Below are 23,680 nucleotides of genomic sequence, written 5' to 3'. Positions count from 1 at the left end.
ATCATACTCAAATATACTAATATAACATAATTTGGGGTCATACAATTCAACCCATTCAGTTTACGTCATCTAACTGGGTTGCTATGAAGGATTACAACAGAAAGGAAACTTGTAAGAGGAAAGCTTCCAAACATACCTGACTCAGTTAACAGTTTTCATCAAGTAGGCCCTCTAGACCACTGGGTTTTCAACTTTTTAGTATGCACAAAAATCACACTAAGACTTCTTTGAAAAAGTAGATCACAAGGTCTCTCAGATCCCCAAGACTGATTCAGCAGTTCTATAGTGGGACTTGGGAACCCACATGCCTAACAGGCACTCTGGCAATGACTTAGCACACCAAGGACCACATGAGAAATTCTGCTCCACGTTCCAATTCTGCTCCACAATCAGCCATTAAGCATCCCCTTAACCTGCTCATATATGAATTTCTCACATGGCTTACTTTAAAAGATAGGTGTCCTGAAACCAGTCACATGAAGGGTATAGATAAGAAGTACAAGAGGATTTCAAACAAAGAGACAAGGAGCTGGTGTCACTGGGTCAGGCCTGATTGCCAAGAAATGACAGGTTAATACTGTCATAAGAGAATTCAGCAGTCTAGTATGCAGGATAATTGCCATCTGTATCATTTACCCAATTGTTTAGTCTATGATGCATCCATTCATAAGTATATATTTGGTACCTAAATATTGAAGATCAGTCACATCAAACCATGATATGACACTATTTGCTAGACAAAATGAGTAAATGACAAATTACTGACCCAGCAAAGTTATACCTGCAGGGAAAAAAAAAAGCAAACATCAGCCTTCATTTACTCATAATCTGTGGCTGAAAATGATAAGTTAAAGTGTTGTTCACATTTTTGTTTTAAAATCCAGACTAAGCCGGGCACAGTGGTGCAAGCCTACAGTTCCAGATACTCAGAGACTGAGGCACAAGGATCACTGGAGCCTAAGAGCTCAGGGCCAGCTTGGGCAACATACAAGACCCCATCTCACGAAAAAAAAAAAAAAAGGTCAGACTATTCTTTTTTATCAATTACTTAGGAATATGTACTGTAACCTAATAACATTTCTGGCTCATACACTGGTGCTTACCTTAATGTCAACACCAATTAGAAGGACTATGAAAGTGTAAAATAATTACTTCTTTTTTAAATGGACATTTATATTATTTTTTAATTTTTATTAGTATATGTTTGTAGTACAAAATGATCGCATACCTCATGGGGAGTTGGTACACGTAGATAACACATCTTAATTCTTTTTTTAATCCCCTCCCCTTCCTCTCCTCCCCAGTATAATACTTCTAACCATGACACTAAACACATCTACAGAGTCCATCTTCCAGGTAATTACAAAATACACAGATGTGAAAATATTGTCCTTCAAGAGCTCTGGATTTAACATCTCAGAAAGGAACAAAAATAACACTGAAGTTTTCCTACCATACCCCTTAGGACAAGTGTAGAGCTGGCTCTTTGATACCATAAAGAAAAACTTTTAAGGTAGCTGGTTTTTTATGTAGCTATGTTTTTAGTCTATGTAGAGAAAAGTGGGAGAGGAGATGTTAGGAACAGGTGAAAAATTTGGAAAAACTCTCCAAAATCTTTTAATCACTCAGGCAAAGTTGTAACCCTGCCTACCTCTGAAAGACAATCACCTCATTCCTTAGGGCTTCTCTAGGGACACACTCACAGGGGGAATCCATACCTCCCTTTCCCATGATCCCTATTATGTGAAATGAGACTCACCAAGAAAGACCAGCTCTCAAAAAACAGCATCAATCAAGTGTCCACAGAAGAGAGTAAAAAATGCATTTTTATGAGAACACTACAAGGTTTCAAAATGACCAAAAGGCTGCAACATGTACCTGCAGGGGTGGAGGGAAAGGGGCACCTCTCTAGAAAAACCAATAAATTTTGCCTGCAAATCTCCCCTAGATTATGCATCATAGTGGTTGGCCAGCTAACAAGTCATTTTTAATTCTAACAATTCTAGTGCTCCTTTTCCTTCAATGAACTCATTCAAAGCTGAGGCAAAATTAAACTAAAAATACAATGGCTAATTCCAGTAACAGTTTTAAAACCTATTTTAAGATTTTTTTCTTCAGATTTTCCAGCTCTTTAAATCTATACCACCACACCAAAAATTCTTCTACAGCATATCCAGGGAAAAGCAATCCAAATCTTTGAACCATTTTACAAGTGGGTTCAGTTCTAGGTTAAGCAAATCCAAATAATCTTCTCATCTGGAGAAGATTATTATATTGGTTCCAAGGCTCCCAGAATAACCACGAAGCTTATTAAACTACCTACTAGGTTACATCTGAGAGTGCCTCAACCCACATGGTAGCACAGGCCTGTAATCCCAGCACTTGAGAGGCTGAGGCAACAGGATTCCCAGCAGTTTGAGACCAGCTTGGCTTCATAGTGAGTTCAAGGCCAGCCTGAACTACATAGTGAGACCCTGTCTCAAAAAACTAAAAAAAAAAAACCTCTTGTCCAACAAAGAAATTTAAACAGGAAGTTCCAGAAGATAATATGACACCATGTATTATTTCATATATACTGTAATTGAGAAGGATTTCATTTACATTCCACCATCATAATAAGGAAATCTGATTAGACTTTTCTAATGAATAATTTGGTTATAGAAATCCCATGCACACATTTAAACCTTCTATTTCTAGTATTTATACTTACAAAATAATAGAATCATGTTTATATATAAATATGTATCACTGCAGAATTACTTTGAGTAGCTAGAATTGTAATCAACCCCAAATTTGCCAAAACTTGGTGAAGATGAAATAAATCATGATGCTGACATTATGGACTATAATTACATGAAAATGCTCACAATGTGATGTTACATGAAAAAAATTGTTGCATTTAAAATTGTATTTGCAATATAATTCTAACTTTATAAATAAACATATTTACAGAATAAATAAGAGAAACTGTTGCTAATTTTATATATCTAGGTTGCGGGATTTACAGTATTTTTTCATGATTTCGTGTATTTTCCTGGTCATATACAATGCATATATTTATTTTTATAAGAAAAGGCTTTCTAAGTTACTATGGATAATACTTTCCTCACTGAACAGAAAATATAGATTAGTTCCTTTTCATATAAAAATGTATGTATTAGTAAAAAAAGAAAATCTAATACTGTGAGCTAGACTTTTAATAGGCTGAGTTTTAATGCATATTTCCAAGTACGTCAGAATATATTAAACACATTATTCATTTGTTACCTAATTCACATATATAAATTAACCAATCTCAAAAAGCTCCTTGGTTCTGTGAATTATTGATGTTGTCACCTGTTAGAGACTTAATCCCAAGAAAAATATACGAATCACTGTATCACAAGCACAAATCCTTTTGACACAAACTCAATTTCTGTTGCAACAATAATATATTGACTTTGCTTTATTTTTCTATTTTATGACACTTATTAATAGTGGAGATAAAAGAAATCCATCATTGTTTCTTATTGTAAATGCAAACAATATCGTGCCATCTTCAGAAAGTGAAGGTAAATACCACGCACCACTTTCATTACCACTTGATCAGCTCTTCATGTAAATAAGGACATGATGGCGAAATATAAGAAACAGAACAAAATTTCTTTAAGCCAGGCCTTGTCTCATAATCCTAACTTTCTTCTTCTACACATATAATTAGGCTGCCAACATATGCAAGACATTATGTTAAATATGAAAAGCACCCAATCTCTACCCCTAGGAGCTTACAACTGAAGAGCTGCAAGATCATTATGCACATAACCAAAATGGAAGACAGTGGAACAAACACAATTCACTGGTGATTGAAGGAAAAAGTAAAGACTATACCTGTTAATTAGACACACTTACATGCATGCTAATTAACATGCAAACATTATGATAAAGATCTAAGACCAAAGCCTTATTTTTAGCCATGATTAAGCTAAAACTTGCAATATAGAATCCATTCTTCTCAAAGAACAAGATTCTTAAAGTATTTTCATGCAAACATCAAACATTACTATATTCTTCACAAGGCATACATCAGTAAATAAAACCGAGATTTTTGTCCTAGAACACTTTAGAAACAAACAATGAACAAGTGAAATTACAAAGGATGTCAAAAGGTGATACATAAAAATGAAAGGTTAAACAAAGGGGAGCTTTCAGTTTAGGGTAAAAAGTTTGTAGGTTACAATTTTAAATATGCAGAACTGGGTAGGGATAGGTCTGGAGTTAGCTGTGTGGATAGGGGAACAAGTGTTCCAGATAGAAAGAATCCCAGAACAAGGCTAATAGGAAGACATACCTTGTATTCAAGAACAAGAAGCCAGTGTAGCTCCTGCAGTACAAATGAAGTCATAGGAGGGAGAAGAAAGCAGACTGGGCCCAGACAATTTTTTTAATTTTTATTGTTGTCAGTATGTTTGCAGTACATAATGATTACATTCATTGTGGGGAGTTGGTACAGGTACGTAACACCCCTGAATTCTTTTTATGTCTCCTCCCTGCTCCCCAGACCCTTCTTCCAACTCTTGGACCCCTTCTTATCTGCAACAGTCCCAGGCCATTTTAAGGACATAGAAATTTACTCTTCTAACTGAACTGTCACAAATACTAAGTACAAAACATATTTTAGAAATAATCGACTTAAATAGTGCCTACTAGTCAAATCAGCATATCATGCAAGTTACATGGGAGGGAGAGGCTAGGGAGAGAAAGGTCTATACTCAAATAATTACTTACTTCAGGGACCTACAAGTAGCTTGTTTGGTTACGCTGCCAGGAATCATCCCCTAGGTGTTAGAAACACTCCCAAAGCACAGGAGTAAACAGGAAAGTCAATGAAAGCAACTTTTGGAAAAACTCAGTTAATTCTCTTAATAAAACTATTTTTAATATAGAATTAGTCCAGAAGAGTGGAGGGAATGGCCAAGCTTGCTTACAGAAGAGGATACAGAAAAATATAAAGATAGATAGATAGATAGATACAGACAGACAGACGGACACAGAGAGAGACACACAACCATTTAAACATAATCCCAAATACTCCTCAGAATTCTGAGTTTCATTCCTAAGAAGTCTTCCCTCAGAGGTCTACACTGTTTCACACATATCTGAGCCCGGGCCACAGGGACACAAGGCTGCCTCTCCTCTAGCTCCTGTGTCAGGAGAACTCCCCTCCTCTCTGCAGTTACTAATCCCTAGCTTACAGAGGCATCTCCAACTTGCCGACCCCTTTGAATACTTCCATAAGTGACCCCATATTAAATCCTCCTACCTTGGTTCCTATTTTTTGTCTGGGCCTTAAGGCACTGTCCCCTTCACTTCCCAGTGCTCAGGCTGCTTGCAGCACCCTACATGCCCTCTTACTCACCTTTCAAATGCTACCTGTTTCAAGAATGTTCTTTTACTTCCCTTCCCCAAATCAAATGTGGCTCTCCTCTGAGTCATGTGCTGAGTTGTGGCCAAAGCAATACTTTTTGGAAGCAAACAGTGAGGTTCTGAGATCAAATTCACCTGGATTGGAATCTACATCAGACACCCATCAGCTCTGTGACCTTAGACACTTCCTCTTTGAGCCTAGCAAGCCACTGTCCTACGGGCTTGGAAGGATACTTAACAGAGAAAGTTACGTAAAGTACATAGTGTTTTACCTGGAGTGAGAAGACTTTCATCAGTTTTCTCCCTTTTCTTCCCACTAAGTTTCCAACAGGCTTCAACTTAGTTCAAGCAATCATTCTCCTCAAGGCTTCCCCTCCCAGTCTCCTCTCCATTCCAGGCCTGTGATCATTCTCTAATCTGGTTAAATCCATTTGTAACTGGTAAGTGTGTGCCGATCTCCCCCAGTGGCCTTGTGCATGTTGAGGACGGTGATTTTTGTCATGGTCACTTTGCCATCGGCTCTATTTTGCTGAGTGTCAGTTATGTAGGCTGTCCTCTTTTCAGCTACGGGCGCCTCCCGTGCTTTGTCAAATTTCTTTGGAGCGCAGAACTGGGGGCTAATAACTAAGAAGTGATGATTTCCCAATGCCATCGCAGAGTTCACATGCTGCCTGGGCCTCAGGAAGCTCACAGCCAGACAGATGAATGAGATGTGAAGTAAACAGGACCAGCAGGCATTACCCATATAAATTCACGGCAAGGTGAGTCAACCTTCGTTATCATCAAGAAATGAAGCCCCACCTCTGTCGCCCCAGAGCCCTTTGTCTACAGTTCCCTTGGGTCACTGATTACTATTTTTTGTAGTTTAATGTTTATGCATCATCTGTGGGGCTTGTTTTTCTATTTTTTTAATGTGTTGGGGACAATGTTTCCCTCATCTTTGAAACTTTAAAGCTACTACAGCCTAGGGAACACATTAGCCAGTGGTTTTCAATCTGACTTCACATGAGAATCACCTGAAAATTTGTTTCTTTTCCCAGTGCTTATACAGGACAGATGTCTAACTAATCTGCCCACCAACCGAATCAGAATACCCAAAGGTGGGGCCTACTGAGAATAGTTTCATACCATTCTCAGGTGACTCAAATATACAACCAGGGTTAGAGACTGACTATTTTAAGCTGAGACTTCTAGTATCAAGGAATCTCCACAGACCCACAAACACAGCTGTGGTAGACTCCTGTTGGTTAATCTGCCTCATGCACACCGTTCCCTCCTGCAAGTGCCTCATCACAGGCATGGCCCAGCAGTCTTCACTGTTCTTTGTGAGACAGACCTGGACACTGGTGAACAGGAGGCAGACTACAAAACCAAGCAGAGCCAGTGAAATCCTCTCCGGGAAAACTGACACTGAGTCAGAGATGAAAAATCAGACTCTGCTTTTGCACAGACAAAGGGCCTAGGTGTGTATCTGGAATTATGAGCTTCACATTTGGTTGTATGAAGTTATATGCAGTGAAAGCCACATTATACAGAGATGCAAATGTGGCTCAAATGCCTAGTGAGATGCAAAATGAGACTACAAAATATGGCTTCTGAGGGACAGCGAACAAGAGAAGATGCCAGCTTTCAGTTCTCAGTTCTAGTCCCTCAGGAGGGCCAGCTGTACTTACTGTGTTTGATTTTGGGGGCTATCCTGTGTAACTTTTCAATGCCCCTTGTCAAGCTTAAATGAGATAATACATAGGGACTGAATCCTTTAAGCCAAATGGTCCTTGACTGAGACAGAACCAGAGATTGCTACATGGGTCCCTATGTACCCATATGATATTTCCCAGCCTACTGTCATCACTACCAGTGCTTTCTGAGGAGTGTACTTACCATAACTACTAAATCCACCCAACAACCCTATAAATTAGCTTATCTCTGCTTTAAAGATCAGGAGACTGAGTGGTACAGAAGTGACTGCCAGAGGTGATGAGTGAGTGGCCAGGCCAGAGCAGAAACCTCAGTCACCCGACTCTAAAAGTCAGGCTCTACCACCTTCCCTCCCCTCAGTCTCTGCTTCTATAACCAGACAACCATTGTTACCAAACCTGGAGGCAGTTTGGGTTATTAATGGAGCAAAGAAACTTGAAGACGAAATCTTAATAAAATCAGCATAATTCTAAGTAGGTTGTTATTAACTGGTACAATTACCACTGATTATAAATGCATACCTTAAAATTTTTAAACTTTAGATGAATGAGCAGAAGAACCAAGAAGATAGCTAGGGCACTTGTAATTTCTGTAAATTGCCTAACACTGATTAAAACACACATTCTACTAGAAGTTCCCCCCTATGTTTTTAAAAGTTGCTTTCTCAAGTGCATAATAGAAATATAATGCACAGTTGCTTTTTAATTTCTCATTTATTCAGAAACTTTGATATATATTGTAGCTGGCTGGCATGGGTGCTTACTTTAGAAGAAAAGGAAATTAAAACTAAAGCACAGATTTAGAGGGAAAAAAGCTTTAATGGAAAAGTTGAGAGAGACGAGAGGAAAGGATTCCAGCTTAAGTAGCTAGAAGGGGTGTAGTCTGATCCTGGGGTTCACACCCACTGCCTTGCAAAGGCAGGAGGCCAGTTTTTCAAGGATTAACTGAAACCTGGGGTCCCACTGATCATTATCTCAGTCCTGGCGTCATAGTTCTGTAATCTTTAAGGCTGAGGGATGGTATTCCTAGGAAAGGATTGTCTCTGTGGTGATCTCAATCATGTAGAACTCTGCCTTTCCTGGAATCCAGGTGACTACAGGTTCAGGACAATGGCTGGAGACTTCTGGATGCAGCTGGATGTCCCTGTAAACCTCTTATCTTGGTATCTGGGGAGTGAAATCATGCAAATTCAGGCTAATCAACCCTGTCCTGCCAGCTCCTAGACAGACATTCCCCAGATGATTAACATACCCATACCCAAATGCAGAGCTGAGAAGAGATTTGACCCAAGATTTACAGGAACAAAGGACACAAAATGAAGGTCAAGCTTTGGTCATGCTTTTAGTTATCTAGTGGGCATCTGTAAACCCAAATGAAGAGTCATGATTCATAGCAAAAAATAGCTCTTAAATCCCAGAAGAACACACAAATCATGATTTTAATGAGTAGCAGGTGAAGTTTCGATTTCTGCACATTTTCCATCCCTATTGTATCCCCTAACTATGTCATGACTGTGTCAGTACACAAGCCTTATAACCATGACCTCCTGATTCAGGCTAAAACATGCATCACAAAAATATCCATATTCCAGAATAGCGTTTAAAAGTCAATTAAGAAATTAATTATAGGACATTAGCTCATTAGAGAAAATTTAACTATTAAAGTATTGATAAAGTTGAAAATATTGATAAAGTTGAACTTTAATAAAATAACAAAATTACCACCATGTTTTCTTGCAAATTAGTCAAAAAGAAGATTGTACACTTCACAAAGTTAACATGTGAAAAGGGAGAAAAAGCACAACTCCAGCTCTTATATGAATTCCAGTATTATGCATAAAATGTAGGATACATTTTACATTTCTTTTATGTTGTAGAAATCAAGTAAGACAAAGGTTTGAAAAATCATCCACTGGGTTTGTAAGCCATGGATCTGCCAAAGGAATTTCAGAGGAATGGTAACTATGAAACCAAATTGAGGAACCAATGGAAGGTGGCTCAATCCCTCTTTACAAGTGCACCCTACACTTTATCCAGGCTGTCAAAAAGAAGCAAGAAGCTAAGAGTTGATTAGAGGTTATCTGTTAACTAATTATAACACATCAAACCATCATATCTAACCTATAAGTATTGTCTTTCTCATTTCATAGCTACAGGAACTATAGAACATAACTCCTCCGAAGTCACACAGCTATCAAAAACGAGTTAGGAGCGGGGCACAACTGCTCTTGGGAAGCTGAGTCAGGAGGACTGTGAGTTCAAGGCCAACCTAAGCAACATAGTGAGACTCTGTATCTAAAAAAAAAAAAAAAAAAAAATGCCAAGATTTAAGCCAGGGTCAATGCCAAAGGCTTAGTTCTTAAAGGTTATACAACATGGATTCCCCAATAATACTTCACACACCTGCCCTCTCCATACAAGCCTCATGAAGTCAAGGACCTCATTGTATCCACATGTGCTATGCTCAGTATAAAGGGCACTCAGACATTACTGAATAAATGAATACAATTAATTCGTAGAAAGTGGTTAAAAGGGAGGAAGCAGACAGAACATGATATTCTGAGAGGCAAAGTGTCAAGGAAAAGCTGGGGAGAAGGGCTGTTTAGTTGTCCTTCTGCCTTTTTCTTTTACAATAGAAAACACTGGAGTGGTTTTACAGGAAGGAGCCTGAAAGGAGTGAAATATTCCCAATGGAATGGGGCTGGGTTAAGAACAGTGGTAAAGAGATTAACCTTGAACAGGAGAACAGGCATTTCTTTGTGGATACTATAAGAGAAAGGATGAGGAACGGCTGCAGATATAGAAAATAATAGCAACATGACCTCTATTTTGTCTCTGAAAAAGATGTGCAGGTGAGTCCTAAAAGTCCAGGGTAATCATATATAAGATCCTTTCCCTGAAAGCTGTGGTACATTCACTCCTGTGGGTATTAGAGGGTGCTTTACACATAAACACAGAGCATCACAACAATGCTACAAAAGAAAAGAATTAGAGGTGTCATTGTGGGGAGCAGGGGTTATGGTCTGGGATGTAAATTTCACTTTGTACCTTTACACTGTTGGACTTTTTAAGAGATGTAAATATTACTATTTCAATTAAAAAATACATCATATACAACAAGAAGAAATCAGATCCACAAATGAGGTGAAGAGAGTGATAAAGGCTTAGCATAAATGCTGAGAAAAACGGAAAGGAAGCAACCAAAGAGCTGGTTAAAAGTCAAGATCCTGGAATCCAGCCTACCTATGCTCAAATCCATCAAGCCCTATTCCCTGCTGTGTGCCCTCTGGAGAAAGTTCCCCACCTCACTCAATTCCATCCTGTGCAAAATAAGAGTAATGAGAATATCTACTTGAAAGGAGTTTGTAAGGATTATATACTTAAAGCAACATCATAGCCATTATGACCATGATTTTCACACAGTGTTCAGGACCCAGAGGCTAAGGGCTCCCAATCACATAGCTGACGGGGTTTCCGCAAGGATGCAGCAGCCTAGTTCAGTCAGAAGCCTGCCAGGCCACTCCCAGCTTGGAGAACTGAGGCAACTGGACAAAGAGCTCAAAGGTCATCCTATTTATTCATATTCTATCTTATGGGAGGTTTGGGGAGGTGGCCAGTTTGAAGACCTCCTAGTTCAAAACATGAATTCAGAGTTACTGTGGTGGAGTGTGGGATTAGGGTCCAGCAGATCTTGGCAGCACAAGGCTTACAGAGAAAGACAGACCCAATCCAGGTGCTGCAGGCTGAGATGGAAGAGTAAGGAAAGAAATATGATCAGGGACTGATCCTCCTGCTGTATGTCCCAGTCCAATGAAGGACACGGTCCCTGAACACAATCCCTATGTCACACAGGAAGTGAGAAGGAGAAAGAGAAACAGGACGAGGGAAGATCAAAACGCTGTCATTAACTAAGACTCTGTCACATTCCCTTCAAGATGACTGGCACTAGCGGATAACAACTCCCCTACTTTGGATTCTGTGAAAGAACCACAAAAATACAACTCATAAAAGTTGTCACATATTAGTGTGAAGCACTATAACTAGACTACTATAATACACATTAACTCAACTAATTCAACAACCTATAAATGTCGATTATGATTACTTCCAATATACAGATAGAAATTCTGAGGGACAGAGATGGATTAATTGGGCCAAGAACCCACAGCTACAATGAACCCAGCCTAAGCCCTTTTTACTGCAGTGTTTAGGTTTGGCGCTATAATGCTACATTGCCAGGACCAGTTCTCAGATGATCCAGATAGGTATCTGGTAGCCTTTATATGCCTTGTCCGTCACCATTTCAGTCTGATACGAAATGAAGTGGACATTAAGGGCGTACTAATAATGTTTAAACTTAAGTTAATCATGAATGAATTACTGAACTAGGTGGTATAAGATTACAAGAGTTATTCTGCATAGATTTCCAATTAGCCAACCATTCAGATTCCTACTCTTAAGTATAAGTCTAAACCAGACACCACAGAGAAAGTGACTTCCAAAAGTTTACAAACATACATGTGACCCCATTAAGCATAACTGTCAACTTGATTGGCTACAGGATTAGTAAAGCATATTTCTGGATGTAACTGTGTGAGTCATGGAGGTGTAACTTTGGATACTTTATCTGGCCCCTGGCCTCTTCCTCTCCTGAACTGTTCACCTGCTCTGCTTCCCAGCCACCATGAACTGAGCAGCTTTGCTCTACCACTCTCTTCCAACGTAATATTTCTGCCTTGGAACCAGCCAAGCCTGGCTGAAATAATGAGCAAAATAAAGCTTTCCTCCTTTAAATTGTAGGGGTCAGGTATTTTGTCCCAGCAACAAGAAAATAAATACAACATTCATAAAGTAACTACAGGCAACTCAAGATCGCACATCAATAAAAGCAAAATACCCTCAGAAGAAAGGCTGAGTGAAGTTAGAACATGGATTTAATTGAAGACCATCACCTTTTATAAAGAAATGAGATTGTCACATTGAATTTCTGAATATAGATTATATACACTCCATTTTTCATGTTCACTTCTCAGGCTGTCAAATTTTTCATTAGAAATGAACTTTAATTGTCATTATAATTGAATTCTATCTGAGATTTCAATAAACAAAAACAGTTTAATTCTAAAGTTCATAATTAGCATTACCAGTGTGCAAGTCTTTTATTTACAAAATGAATGAAGTCAGGCTTGGAAGCGCCTTTGAGGCTAAGGCAGGAGGATTGAGTGTTTGAGCCCAGTCTAGGGGACTGAGCAAGACCTTGTGTTAAAATTATAAACGGCCAGAGCTATAGCTGAATGTGAAGGTGAAGGCTCTGGATTCAATCCTGAGTTCGTAGGAAAGAAAGAAAGAAAGAAAGGGGGGGGGGAAGAAGGAGAGAGAGAAAGAAAGAGAGAGAGAAAGAGAGAGAAAGAGAGAGAGAAAGAGAGAGGGAGAGGGAAGGAGGAAGGAAAGAAGGAAGGAAGGAAAGAAAGAGAGAGAAAGAAAGAAAGGAAGAAAGGGAGAGAGAGAGAAAGAGAGAGAGAGAAAGGAGGGAGGGCAGGAGGACGGGCAGAAAGTGAGAAAATAGGAATTTAAAAAATTGAAACTGTTACAAAACTTGAGTTTATGACACCCAAATAAACAGACCACTGGGAAAATGCAGCAATTAAAGAATAAACTCCCCAAATATCCTAGGAAAATAATTCAGAATAAAATTAGCCAAATAAATTCAGTATTATGGCTTTCACAATTAGCCTTATATCTTACAAGGGGCTTCAAGAAAGTAAACAGTGTTACTCTGAGTCAGCTATTTAGCCATCTTTAACTCACCAAGGTGTAACTTAAACCACAACTATTTGGGTCCACCCCAAATCCCTCACACACTGAAGGTCCTTATTTGACAATCCTAGTCAAACCTTCCCTTCCAGTGTTTAAGATGTGCCATGATACTCAAAGATGGACAGATTAGAATGTTATTGGGTATTAATTCCATTCACAGGTTTACTTTTAGGGAAAAGAAATATATATAAATTGGAAGCCTTTAAAAAAAAACAAAATTGAAATTAAAGGGTTAAAAAAAAGCCAGGTAAGACCTTACCTCAAAGAAATGAAAAGGAAAGATTATAAGGAGAAACAGGAAGGGAGAAAATGAGCATTTTAACAGATTTTATGAAGTGTCACTTCTTAAATTCAGTGGACAGAATACAGTGTTCTACACCTCTTTTATGATAAATAAAAACAGTCAAAATGCTATTTATAATTCCAAAATGATACTATTCAGGTAGCAATGCTCCCACACTATGGAAAGTTAAATTTCGAGAGAAGAAATTAATATAGAAACTGTTAATAATGGTTCTGATTCTTTATGTTTTCTCAAGTTTCATACCATTTACGAAAAAATGTTGATATATGGCTGTTTGCTTCTTATAAACAGGTTTAAAACAGCTCACTACTTCACACACTCTCTGAAGACCCTGTTAAAAAAAGTCATGTTTACAGGCAGTCCTCCATCAAAAGTGTGAGACTCAGTCTTTAGATTCATCAACCTTTATTTATTTTCCTTAGCCTCTGGGATTTCATTTCTATCTGAGAAGCAAGGTGGCAAAAAGAAAAACAGCTAAACATACACATATTTTCCACTCTTAAATCCAATAATGATGACTTAATTTCAGCAAAGCATCATCATCAATCACATTAAATAGTGTTGTTAATTTGGATTTTATAGATTTTATAGTTTTGTTTTGGATATGTAAATCTATTTCAGTTTCATAGTTGTAAAAGAGCTATAAGCATAAAGAGTTATACTTAGTTTTATATCTATACATATATTAGAACATCATTTTCATTATCATTCAAGTCCACATTGGAGTATCATAACGAATTGTTTCTCTAAGTTTGAGATTGTTTCCTATGTAGGTTTCTTTTTTGTAAGTTTCACTTATAAACAAGTTTCATAGTTATATGAGCTTCATTTTACAAATAAAGAGTATACCCCTCAGAGATTGAGGCGGGGGGAGAGGGGAGAAGATGGGAAAGTAAAAAGAATTCAGGCATGTTATGTACAGGCTAACTCACCATGATAAATGTAATCATTATGTACAGCAAACGTAATTTGTTTTTTTTTTTAAAAAAAAAAAGCTCTAGAAACTCAATCTGACCATTCAGCCATCAGTTCAGAACTCTGCATTGATACAAACATCGCCTAGCACGCGAGGATGAGAAGCAAAAAGTTCTACCGCCACTATACCACAAAGGAAAAGCCTCGCTCAATTAATATAAGAAAATTACTCAAATAACCAGTGTATGTTCCCAATGCTTAAAATACAGACAAAAATAATTGTCCTATTACTAATACTACTAATGATAATGGCAACAAAAACAGCAATCCTATAAATGCCAAATATTTATAGAGGTTACAATAACCCAGGTACTATTGTGGGCTCATAATATATGGATTTATTAATTTTTTATTTGCATACATGTGTCTTCCAGAGAACCTGTAAGGATGGCAGTGGGTCCATGAGAAATAAAACCTACGGTAAGCATTTCCAAGTAGTTTTCAATAAGAAGTCAGTAATTTGAATGTTTCAGCACCAAAACTCAACTTATTTAAGCTCCTTAATTCGCCCTAAAGCTAATAATGACCACTTGATTTGCTATTTAAGAAAAATCACTCCCAATGGTAAGGTATTTCGACGACACCCTGCTGCTACTGAGGGGAACGGTTACCTTTGTAGATCCTGTTCAAAGAAAGCCCATACTTTGATCCTTAATATCTCATGAAGTAAAAGGTTATGTTTAATCTATATTTTATAGATCTAAAAGTCAAATTAGTGTCTGGAATCAACAAGCAAGAGTGTGGTGGCAAGCATATTCTTTAGTGTTCACTTGATTCCTAGTTTAGAGGATACTATGTGCTGAGTTAAAGACAATTACATTAGTGTAATACGTGGCAGTTTTTTCTTGAATTATTCTGCAAGCATAAACAAGTTATATACATGTTAATTTACATTCTATATAAAAAGCCAATTTTAAATCCAATTTATAAGGCAATAAATATATAAAGACTCTAGGACACAGCAATAAAGTTATGCCATAAAGTAGAGTTAATTCAAGTCAACAATAATAAAAGCATGACAAATTTTAGCATTCCACCAACTGCACAAAGGTGTTTCAGGTAACATCTGTTCAGAAGCAATTGCTACAAGGTAGACTAGATGAGATGCAAGGTTTCACAGTGTAATAAATGTGTGTCAGTTTGCTTGCTTCATAATTAAAGACATGAGTCTCTGAAAAAAAGCAATTAAGCCTTGCTCTAAATCTGAGATAATCATTCCTACCCCTACCCCCTTTTTATGCTCAAAGATCCAGAGTAGTCCAGAAGTATTAAATAGCATTTATCATCTAATTTCAGCAGCTAAATGTAACCCCCCAAAAGCCACTTGACATACGTCCTTTAGATAAATCATATATTAAAACAAACAAACCCGGGGTGGTTTTTTTTTCCTGTTGTGTTAGGAATAGAAATGAAAAAGTGGAAAAATTCAGAACAATCTCTTAGAAGAGTGGCTTGAATAAAATGATTTTACTATCCATCTGAAGGTTCCTATATCTGATATGTTAGGGAGAATTCTGATATGAATAAAACTTAGGTGCCTAAAGCCTTCAACTAAGAACACTATCTTGATTCTTGACAATTTAATTCTAGGACAACTGAAAGCATCAGCTGAGGATTCAGCGAAGAAGTAAGTTTAAAAAAAAAGCATACTAAAAAAGGTACAGTAAACAAAAGCCAAATGAAGATTTGCATTATCATTCCAACCGCTGTTTATTATTTTAATAATTAATAATTATAATTTGGTTGTCTTTCATATAGTATTCCCAAATTACAAGCCTCCCAATTTTTTTTTTTTTGGTATCAGGGATCAAACTCATGACCTTGCACCACAGAGGCAGGTGTGGTGGTGCCATTGAGCTAAATTCCCGGCCCTTACTTCCCAAATTATTCAAGTGATAACACAAGGTAAAGATTTAAATGGATCTGATGGTCCTCCTAAAACCTTTCAATATGGCCAACCTCATAGGGTTGGTTTTCTATGGCAGCTGTTACAAATTATCACAAATTTCACACTTAAAATGCCAGAAATTTCATTCTCTGAGCTCTGGAGGCCATAAATCCCAAATCAGTTTCACTGGGCCAAAATCAAGGTGTTGGTAGACTAACTCTCTTACCCTCTCATGCCTCTAGGCCAGGGTAAACCACTGCTTCATTCTTGCAGCTTTCCACGTTGTATTGCCCATTTCAGCCTCTGTAGCCCAAACACCTTCTCTTTTGTAGTCATAAGGATACATGTCGTTGCATTTAGGACCCACCCTAATCGTCCAGAATAATCTGCACATTTTTATATCCTTCATTTAATAGTATCTGCAAAGTCCATTTTTGCCATACAAGGTAACATTCAGATGGTCCAAGAATTAAAGAGTGGGCCGGGGATTTAGTTTAGTGGTTTCATGCGCAAGCACAAGGACCTGAGTTCCATCCCCGGTACCAAAAAAAAAAAAAAAGAATTAAGGAGTGTCTATCTTTTGGAATGTCTCAGCCTACCACATCTGCCTCAAAATAAACTCAAAGCAATTAGGCAAGGCTGCACTAATCTCAAGCCGACTCTGATTTCAACTCTAAATTTTCAACACAATAAACAAAAGTTCTTTAACCTTATACCTCTTCTCACCTCACAATCTGCCCAAAACCAGGGAATCACTAATCCCACATTCATTAAAGCCATTACAAATTATCGTTAATGGTTCTTGCATGGGAAAAGAAGTGGTAAGGATTAAAACTCTCAAGAGCCAAGAGAGAGTAATACAGAATGGTGATTCAGGATCAAAGCTGTGTGACCTTAGGCAGCTGAATCTCTGCATAACTTGGTCTCTTCGTATGGCAAACAGGGCTAATAATATAAAAGTATGGGAAATCATTGACTTGGACCAAGCACCTGCACTGAGCCCACTAGGCCAAAACAATGTAGTTTAATCACAGTAATTGAGTTTGGCTGGTTCCAGAAGGCCCAATAACTAGTAAACTAATTAGATTATAGACAGGTAACTGTAATTGAATGACTGGTGTTTGAGCTGTAGCCAATTAAGTTGTTTTCCATGCCTCACTTTTGTTTTCCTATAAATGCTGTGTGATCACGATGTTGGTTGAAGCTCTCAGAATTGTCTCTACTTCTGTGAGCTATCCAATCTGCTGGTCATTTTTGTTTTGCTTTGCTCAAATAATTTCTAAGTGTAATTGCCCTAAGGAATTCTTTTAATACTACCCACCTTATACTCTAAGGGAGTTGATATTTATAAAACACTTAATGCTTGCCTATTCATAAAGGGTAACTGATTCCTAGCAATGCCCAAATATGGGGCACATAGATATTGATGGACAGGCTGAGAAATTTCTCACAACCAAAAATTGAGGGTCATAATTAAATGATACAATTAAACAATCTATTCAATGACTATTACATGTAAGATTGACATAAAGTCTATGAGAATTTTTCGAGGACACTCCTAAAAACTTCACCAACTTAAAGGCCTCTTTTCAAAGGACTGACCCACATCCTACAGATGGAGGCTTCTCTCAGAAGCTACCCACCCGTCTTGCTCTCAGATTACATCTGGTGGCCACAACTTAGTGTACTGCATGTTTTTAGTAGTAATGAAGAGGTACCACTGAAAGGCTTTTCACAATGAATAGACAACTGCTCTGTTCTCAAAGGGGAAAGGATAATCAGATTCAAGTATTGAGAGTGTGACCTACAGCGGGTTCCAAATTTACTGGTTCACCTAAATTCTATCTTCTTCACAAAGTCTATACCCAGCTATCTGCCTGTCCTCTCAGCCTCCTCCAACTGTATTGTTTCCTTTAGCTATACCCAGGATCTCAACACTCACTGACTAACATATTTTTTTTATTGAAGCCAAGTTTGTTAGTTCACAAATAGCCTCAAATGTTTGATTCATGGTGCAAACTAGCATCTAATTACAATAATTACAATAGACTATGCTATTTACACTGAACAATGGGGAGAGGTTCTAAGCTGCAAATTTTTTGTACAAAATTTCACAAGTGACTTAAAGCCCACAATCATACATTCAGTAGAAAACAAGATTTAAAAGAAAAAAAAACAAGATTTATCAGGGCTCAAAGTAAAACAGAATTTCAGTGGGCATCAAAGCTCTTGCTTTCTTAAATTGAGACAGGAGCAAAGTGACCACTCAGTTCTACGAGCTTATAGCTTTGTAGAAATGTGCAAAATATTAAACTATTCACACTCCTATCACGTCACCAACCACTTATCTCTCATTCCCCCTCCTCTTCCCCTCCCTCTCTGTCCTGCCCCAAGATCAGATGACTTGAGGACCTGAAGAAATTTAGGCTAACATTATTTCATCCTAATCAAGAAAAAGCCAAAGACTTGACATTTGGTAATAAAGCTTAACTACCAATCAACCACTCTTTCAGGCACTGCTGAGATTCTTGTCGGGTTCAAAGATCACTCTTCATCCTAAAAACAAGAGTCACTGTTGTGGGAAACCAAGGGCAGTGAGAGTAAGTGGACTAAGAGGAGCTACTTGGAAGGCAGCCTTAAGAGTGGGATACTGAGCCTTAGGCCAGAAACAGGTGGAGCTGAACTGGGACCTCCACCCTGTCTTAAGAATTCCAGCTCAGGGCTGGGATTTAGCTCAGTGGTTTCGCCACCTGCTGTGCAAGCGCAAGGACGCGAGTTCCATCCTGGTACCAAAAAAAAAAAAAAAAAAGAATTCCAGCTCATCGGAGTAGACAGTCCCAAATCTGGTAGCATGCTCAAGCTCCTGGTGGAAACAGATTCAAAATATCTCCACAGAAAAGCATTCCCAGGGGCAAGGGTATAGCTCAATGACAGAGAGCTTGCTTAGCATGTGTAAGGCCCTGGTCTTGAGGTCCAGCATAGGAAGAAGGAGGGAGAGAAGGATGGAGGGGAGAAGAGGGCAAAGAAGGAGGGAGGGAGGAAGGGAAGAAGGAAGTGAGAGGGAAGGAAGGAAGGAGGCCAGCCTCCTAGAAATCCTACAGATTATGACAAAGCAATGAGGTTACAAGGATCAACACGGAAAAAGAGAGAGCAAGCCAAATCAAGGCAGACCATTCAAAAACAAAACATACCAGAACTGTTATATAAATAACAGCCAAGCAGAAAATGTCTAAAGAAATAAAAAAGAAATAAGGAACTATCTGGAATGCCCAGGAAGACTTGAAAGTGGTACTTGTCAAAACAAAAAATAAATGCTAAAATCAAATATTCAGAACAAGTTAAACAGCAAATTAGACACAGATGATGACAGAATTAATGAACTGGAAGATATACCTAAAGAAATTACCATATTAATTCCAAAGATAACAGAGAGTCCAAATTACTTCTAAATGAATTATTAAGTCATTATTCAAGTCAAACTCCACAAATAGTATTTTAGATGTGCCTATTAGTTTTCGAGCCTAAAAGTATTGTCTTTTAGAAGTCATCTTTACAAAACAAGTGACATGCTGAAAAGGTCGAGAGAAAATACCTAAGAAATGAAAAAGACTAGAACACGAATCTTCTGCTATGCCTTCAATAAAACTAAACATAAACATTGATTGGAAAATTATATCTCCTGTATTCTAGACTCTAAGAGTCAAGACAAAATAAAATGAGTTTGTTAGCCCAAAATAGATCCTAAAGGGAAGAAAAGTCGTCCCAGTGAATTCTTCTCATACTGGGCAGAATCTTTCACTGTCAAATTAACTCTCTCCTAATCATCCTTCAAATCTGTAAAATAACAATCAAATATAGTACAGAACTGACCCTACCAGTACAAAATGCCACCATTCTTGTGGCCATCGGCAGCTCTAAATAACGAGTTTCAAATACTTTGACTTCTTTCCAAACTAAACAAACATTCTTTAGCTATGACCACATGGCCCGCCAAGTTTTAAAACAAGCTGTCTCAACTTGAAAAAATGTACCTACCTTAAAAAGTTCTCATTGGATTAGAATATTAATCAAAAAAAAGAAATACTATTGCCTAAAGTTTCACTTTATGCCTATAGCCTCTTACACTAAGGGATAGGGGAGAAGGATGACTAAAAAAGCAAAATGCAATGTCCACCTAGATGACGTCAATACATATACATTTGAACTGCTTTTCACTTCAGCTTTAAGAAAGGTGGGGCAGCACGAAGATGGGGCATTTGTCACAAGATCTGAATCGGACCCTGTCGTTGTCGACCTCTGAAGACCGGCAGCTCTAGATACCTAGAATAAAATGTAGTACCCCCTCCCAGTTTGTTCACCCTTAGCTGTCAACCAAGTCAGAGTCCAATGGGCTTGAAGGATACCCGGACCCTAGTCGCAGCCCCTCTGATGGACGGAACCGCTCCACGCGACACTTACAAACTTGGAGCGTTTCTCCCCGGGCTCCTCGAGGCTGCCGAGCAGCGGAGGGTGCTGAGGGCCCTTCCTGCGAGACATCTTGCTTTCCCGGCAGCTGCGGAGCGAGGCGGAGGAGGGATAGGGGGCCCCGGCGGCGAAGCCCTGGGCCGGGTGGTGCAGCCGCGGCCTGTGCCTCTCCATCTCTGTCTGCGGGTCGGGGATCGGACAGAAGGCAACAGCTCAGCACGCCACGATCAGAAAGCTCGGGGATCCTCGGGGGTCCTCCTTCCCGATTCAGCCACTCGCGCCTTCAACTCAGCTCAGCCCAGCCCAGCCCAACCGCTGCAGCCAGGGCCGGTGCCAAGACTTCCGAAATCTCCCGCCACCACTGGCCCGCTACGGACTCGCCAATCCCGTACAGTCGGGTCAATTACATGGCGGGGTGCCGCCCCTTCCGGAAGAATTCCAAAATCCGATTGGCTATGCTGCCCGTCCATTCCGCTACTCAACCCTTCCGGCGGTCTGTGATCCTCACCTTGTGAGTTTAAACTCAGGCTGAAGGCGGGTTTGGAGATTCACTGAGAACTCATCAGAAAGTCACTAGCCTGGATTTAGTTGGAATTGAAGAACCTGGAATGTAGAAAGACTGGCTCTATGATCTTTGAGCGGCGCAGGAATGTAAAATCCCTTGCTAACCCTTTTGCACGTCTCGGGAGACCTCGGTGCGTTGCCGCTGGGAAAAGTAGTTGTAGGGTAGGTGCTGGAAAGGGTGGTAGACGAGAGCCCCCTCGACCCCACGGAAAGACGCGTACTAGACATATTTAGTGGGCACCTGCAGAGCGTCTAACTGGTGAGTGCTCGCTTTGGGGTAGCAGAGGGTTCCACCAAAAATCAGAATGTGCCTGGCTAGGCCATGTCCTTAGTGAGCTCGCAGTGCAAGGTGGTTCGCAAACCTTTACACAAATGATAAAGTGACGTTGCCGCACTTGTTCTACAAGATCGTTGGGAACACAGTAAATTGGAAGGCTCAGATCTGGGGGAACAAAACGAACGATGCGTGGATTTTCAGTAGGCAGAAAAGAGTATTCCTATAAAAGGCATTCCAGGCCAGAGTAAGGACAAACAGGGTCAAGAGCACGAAGTCGAAGAAATAGGCATACATAATGAAGGACCTTATGAAACCATGCTGAAGAATTTGTTGTGTATACCCAAGATCAGCTGTGAGGCTAAAAGTTTTCTCATACACCAGTGTGCTTTTTCTCCTTTTAAAGCCATCTTTTCCTTTGAACTATTTCCTTAAACTATCGATCTTCTCATTATATGGAAGTGATGTGGGTCAAGCCTCTAGTAAACATGCAGTATTGATTGTGGTACAAGAAAAGAGGCTCAGAAAAAAAATGGATCTTAGTTCCAGCTAAGTCTTCACTCTACAACAATTTTGGTTTAGGGACTTTTGTTTTAGTGATGCCAAATTCAGTACCAGTCTCTGTCCTCAAAGAAAATCTAATCTTAGGGAAACTTCCAAGGAATCAGCAAGATCAGGAGAACTAGAAGTAATTCCTTATGTCTTCATGACAGATGCAAATTTTTATTAATAGCGAGTTACTATTTTATGGGATCACCTGCGAGACAAGCATTATTTTAATGTAAATATTCAGAGACATAGCGATAAGGTTGGCAGGTATTTACGTACACTGATGCAAATGTAATTTACTGGACAAGTAGGCAAATACCTAAGCAGTTTATCCCAACCCGGTCCAGCAGAGCACAACCAAGTTTCAACATTTCAATTTTAAAATTAAAAAGATAAGGTTAAGTACACAAGATCAATTTGTATAGTATATATTCACCCTCAGAACATGCTGAAGATGTTTTGTGTAGTTCTGTTGCACAGAGGGTTCTTTCCCCGAGGACACTTAAGGAACTCTGGAACTGTTAATAGTTCTCTATTTTGTAACAGAATAGCAATTTTAAAATCTTTAAAAAAAAATACATTACCTTCAACATGGAAGATCTCACTATTAAATATCCATGAAGTAGACAGACTGGTTTGCATATCCTTTTTGGAATTACAAACAGCAAATAAAGTACATTGGAAGCATTCAAAATATAATAAGCACATATTTATAGAAAGGTTCTGATATAAATTATATAGCAATCATGTTCCTGTAATATCCTAGTCTAATTTATAATGTCAGAAATAAGTTAATGTAACAGGGTTTAATGCTCTTGTTCCTATTCGCTTCAGGTTACATAGTGAAATAAATAAAATGTCTTTGTAAGGATGAGGAGCACTGGGCCATGGCAAAAAGGTACAGTACTGACCAAAGGAAACTAAGTCAAGGCTACTGTGCTGTTATGCTACAAACAAACATCTTCACACATTTGAGTATTAAAATAATGTGTAAGATCTTCCACACTGACACCAGAATATCAAAACCACCCCTTTGTTTCTCAGGTGTATTTACAACTTATCAGTCAATTTATGAGCATGTTCATTAAGACAGGTATCAAACACCAGTATTTACTCATTCTGATCAAGAAATTTCAGGGAAATTTCAACCCTCCCACCCCTGGAAATGTGCACAAAACTTTTATCAAAATCTTATCTTAAGGCAGGGGATTTAGCTCAGTGGTTCGCCACCTGCCTCACAAGCTCAAGGTCCCAAGTTCGATCCCTGGTACCAAAAAAAAAAAAAAACAATCTTATCTGATACAGTGCTGCGGTTTTGTAAAATAACTAAATAGCTCAGATGACCAATAGCATGATCCTGTTTAAGCAGACAGATGCAAATTTTATTCCTGATGTTTACTAGCTATATAATGTTGGAGATGATCTTTAATGTTTTTTGCTTCTCCATTTTAAAAGGGAGGTAATAATAGTAATATTTACCAAATAGTAGTATTTTTCAGGCTTAAATGAGATAACATATCTAAAGCTCTTAAAACTGTCATTTCCTCCAGCCAAAGACCACCAAGAGGAATTACCTGTACTTGGAACAATCCTGTTGGGTTTGTTACAGAGAATGAGAGTATGCACTATGGCGAGTCAGGTCATCTCAGGATGAGGGTGTTAAGAAAGCACTTAACAGATTGGGCTTTGGTTAGGTGATTTGGAGAAAATTCCACAGAATAGAGCGAAAAGAACTGCTCTGTATT

General features: G+C 38.8%; 1 protein-coding gene across 6 annotated transcripts in view; it reads right to left on the bottom strand.

Annotated features, from left to right (window-relative positions):
• Diaph3 (diaphanous related formin 3) overlaps positions 1 to 20,929 on the bottom strand; it is a 501,638-nt gene extending 480,709 nt beyond the window's left edge. For all 6 annotated transcript variants that reach the window (XM_087197467.1, XM_087197470.1, XM_087197468.1 and 3 more), the window contains exon 1: positions 20,543 to 20,929. In XM_087197467.1, coding sequence (XP_087053593.1) covers positions 20,543 to 20,722 — 180 coding nt within the window. In that variant the 5' untranslated portion in view covers positions 20,723 to 20,929. The remainder of the gene's footprint in view (positions 1 to 20,542) is intronic.
• Between the last annotated feature and the right edge of the window lie 2,751 nt (positions 20,930 to 23,680).

This window comes from Heterocephalus glaber, unplaced genomic scaffold, assembly GCF_053883595.1.
Source record: "Heterocephalus glaber isolate CG9 unplaced genomic scaffold, H.glaber_assembly_v1.0 deba00001666, whole genome shotgun sequence".
Classification (NCBI taxonomy): Eukaryota; Metazoa; Chordata; class Mammalia; order Rodentia; family Bathyergidae; genus Heterocephalus; species Heterocephalus glaber.
This window is presented reverse-complemented; position numbering and strand designations above follow the sequence as displayed.